At 37.6% G+C, this 3,878-nt stretch overlaps 1 protein-coding gene across 1 annotated transcript in view; it reads right to left on the bottom strand.

Annotated features, from left to right (window-relative positions):
• LOC123967532 (NACHT, LRR and PYD domains-containing protein 12-like) overlaps positions 1 to 3,544 on the bottom strand; it is a 75,891-nt gene extending 72,347 nt beyond the window's left edge. The window contains exons 1-4 of the mRNA XM_046043652.1: positions 3,429 to 3,544; positions 1,861 to 2,005; positions 535 to 639; positions 82 to 186 (exon numbers count right to left, since the gene is read on the bottom strand). Of these exons, the coding sequence (XP_045899608.1) occupies positions 82 to 186; positions 535 to 639; positions 1,861 to 1,988 (338 nt within the window). The 5' untranslated portion in view covers positions 1,989 to 2,005; positions 3,429 to 3,544. The remainder of the gene's footprint in view (positions 1 to 81; positions 187 to 534; positions 640 to 1,860; positions 2,006 to 3,428) is intronic.
• Between the last annotated feature and the right edge of the window lie 334 nt (positions 3,545 to 3,878).

Here is a 3,878-nt window from a genome sequence, read left to right as displayed (position 1 = left end):
AATAAATATTTAGGTAAATATAAGTATGAGGACGGTATTAGCAGATACCCAAAACTGAATCATCTTCAAAGAGACTCTTACTTTGTTTCTGAGGGTCCAGGTTCATTACTGAAGTTCGGAGGTGACTGTCTGGAGCAGTCACTCACCGTGGACTGAAAGCTGGATCCTAAAGGCTCCGCTCTCCACCTGTGGAAATAAGAAATATTTTACATTCATAATTATACATGACACAGGATTTGACAACAACGTATAGTTAGAGTTATTTCATCTCATCAGTTTCAGGAGTCCCATTCTGCCAGTTAGACTTTGATTCATAACACATCATTATTTAAGGTTTTCAACGTCACAATTTTGAACAAGGACTTTTTTTTTTTTAAATCAAGTTGCCCCTTAAAAATAAGGTTTGTCAGATTAAGTACACAGCTGTTATTTCAGTGTGACAGACAAATATTGAATAAATATTTAGGTAAATATAAGTATGAGGACGGTATTAGCAGATACCCAAAACTGAATCATCTTCAAAGAGACTCTTACTTTGTTTCTGAGGGTCCAGGTTCATTACTGAAGTTCGGAGGTGACTGTCTGGAGCAGTCACTCACCGTGGACTGAAAGCTGGATACTGAAGGCTCCACTCTCCAACTGTGGAAATAAGAAATAAGGCAGTGCTGGAAAATATTGGTAGCCACAGACAATGTTGACACTTTGGGCCAAATTTGGACATTTTCACTTTAGTTGGCAGCGGTTTAGACAATAAAGGCTGTGTGATGTGTTATTTTAAGGGAACCAAAAATTTACACTGTTATACAAGCTGTACATTCACTACTTTAGCAAAGCTTGTAGCAAAGTGTCATTTCTACTCACTATATAGGATAGTGACATATTAACGTCCACTGCTCACATTTAAGACATGATATAACGGTATTATAGTAGTATAATAATTACAATATAGTATAATTATGACAGTTTCAGTTAAGAGCAGTGATATTTTTAGCTACTCACACATTCAGTCGGTCCACTGTTGTCTGCCAAACATTTTTTTTTGCCATTTTATTACTATGCCTGTGTTACTTTTTTTTTATTGTTTATTTTTTTTAACATGTTATGAACTTTTATTCCATGTAAACCTACTCGCTGTTGCTCACTGTGTGTAAAGTATGGTGCACATGTCTTCTTCTCCATGAAACCTAATAACCAAAACCTGTGTGCTACCATATTGCCAAAATGTAGGCTACCTGTGGTATTTTAATGCAGGCTAATAAAAATTATGCAAAAGAACAGAAGAAGAAACCAAAGAAGAATAGATAAGAAAATGAAATAACAAAAAAAACCACATTGGTTTCTAATCAGAGTGACTGCTGACTGAACAGATAAGGCACTAAGATTAACTAAGCCTGGCTGTTGGCCTGGTCTGGAGCAGGCTAGCTGCAGAGAATAAATCAACATGGAAACTTATGTGCTACTTCTTTCGTGAAACTGAGTCATAGCTTAATTCAGCGAGGAAAACTAGAAAATCCCGGGTTTGATCCACTATCTTGGTTTTGTGAAACAGCCCTCAGATTTTCAGTATGTGGATCAAGTAGGTCAAATAAGGTTTGTCAGATTAAGTACACAGCTGTTATTTCAGTGTGAAAGATACATATTTAATCAACATTTAGGTAACTTTAAGTATCAGGTTGTAGTAGGTATCAGCAGATACCCAAATTCATAATGACTTGGATCAGGATCACGGCCAAAACCTTCATCAGGACTTCTTTGGTGACGGAATAAAAACTTTTTTAAACATCACATAATTACAAGAGAACAGTGTTGAAGTGCAGGTTATAACATTAAAAACTGAATCATCTTCAAACAGACTCTTACTTTGTTTCTGAGGGTCCAGGTTCTTTACTCAAGTCTGGAGGTTTTTCTATAGACCAGTCACTCTTCATAGACAGACCGGAGGATGTTGGAGACTCTGCACTGTTCCCCTCTTCCTTCAAATCACACATCTTCTCAAGTCTGACAGCTAAATCAGTAACACAGGAGACAAACACAAGAATTCTTTCAGTTAGCTAGCCTTGACCAAGTATTTCCTCTCTTCTCTGTTTCTACAGGCTATATACACTCCCTGTATTTCACTGTGTTTGTTAATAAAATATTGTGTTAATAAAGTTTTGGGGAAAAAAAACCTCTTTACTCTTTAGGTTACAAGTAAGCCCTGAGATGAACTCTTCCAATGAATCGTGAGGAAATGCCGTGGAAGGAACGGTCAACTTGATCGTGAACTTAATTCACGCACATTTTAAGCGTTGAAATGTTTTAATTGTCTGGGCTGTAACTACAAACCGCTAACAGACCATAATGTCATTTTACAATGTGGGCTTATCCTGTATACACCAGTGATGTAACATTTTCTACCTCTAACCAGCTACATTTTGGTGATATCTTTAGTTACTTTGCTGATATAGACTATTAATACAAAATAAAAATCAAGTGGTGAAAACTAACCAAGTTAATTTACTCATCTACTCATTTGTCTGACAGCTTTAGTTACTTTTCAGATTACAATGTTTCATCCCCTTCTGGTCCTGGGAAGGGGATGAACTACGTATCTCCCCATGTTTGAAATGTTGCTTTACGGGTTGAGAAACTTCTCCTTTTTCATTTAAATAAACTATTTAAACCCCTCTTGGATCAGCTGGAAAATGCATCTTCACAAAGCTGAAAACAGGACAGTGGCACTACAAACACTTGATGATCTAATCGACCATGATGCTTTGGTTTTGAGTGCAGGACATATTATAGCGGGAGTAGTTTTACTCTGTGGTATTAGTATTTTCACTAAAGTAAAGGATCTGAAAACTTCTACAACTGGCTACACAGCAGTATATGAAGTAATCAAGTAAATATAATGAAGTAAAATAATCCCCACCTTTACCAGCTGCAACATTAAAGTGATCAACATGCACATTAATGCATCACTAATTAGACTCTAGTATTCTGAAATGGGCCTTTCTGCATAGTCAGCACTTTTATTTGTAGTACTTTAATATATATTTTGATGCTAGTACTTTTGTCCTTGTACTCAATACAAAGAGTTTGACTGGAGGAGTATTTTAAACTGTGGTGCTGCTATTTGTAGTTGTTACAGATCTGTATACTTCCACTGCTGTGTATCCCTCCTCTGCAGCTCTTCCCGGGGTTCACGGTTTTTAAGGAAGTTTTTCTGATCTGAATCGAGGGTCTAAGCATAGAGGGTGGGGTCGGATGCTCAATCGCAAAGCCATATTTGTCCAAATTGTGATACTGGGCTATAAATAAAACTGACTTGATACTTTGTCTGACTGTTCGCGCACTGACAGGACCAACAAGCGATATCTGAGCGCCTACAGTCCACGATTAAACTAAACTAGACTTCTCTGTCAATAAAATAATGACGTCAAACTTACGCTGCCAGCTGCGTTACGGCCTTTCACATAGAAAACGATTTACGGTGGGTTCTGCGGGGTCGCCAGCAGTGCGCAACAACAAACCGGCGCAGCCCTCTGAAGATATTGGGCCAGCGACAGACCTGCTTCTTCATTTCTTCTTGTTTTTGCATTTTAGGGCTGTGGTAACCAGCATTCAGGTTCATTACCGCCACCTATTGTGTATGAAAATGATCTGTCCCTTTGACCAAACAAACAAAAACAACCCCCGCATTTCACTGAACACTAGATTATTTTGATCAGCCCAAATTTCCTTCACAATCTGGAAGACTCATTATAATCCAAGCTTCCTGATTTCGGTTCTGGAGAGTTTTGATAGTAAAAAATATCATATGTGAACTCAAGTCATTTTGAGGTATAATCAGAAATAATTTATTGATCCCCGAGGGGAAATTCTTTTGTCACAATTGC

Source organism: Micropterus dolomieu, linkage group LG01 (genome assembly GCF_021292245.1).
Source record: "Micropterus dolomieu isolate WLL.071019.BEF.003 ecotype Adirondacks linkage group LG01, ASM2129224v1, whole genome shotgun sequence".
Taxonomy (NCBI): domain Eukaryota; kingdom Metazoa; phylum Chordata; class Actinopteri; order Centrarchiformes; family Centrarchidae; genus Micropterus; species Micropterus dolomieu.
The sequence above is the reverse complement of the archived record's forward strand: the minus strand, read 5'-3'. Positions and strand labels throughout refer to the sequence as shown.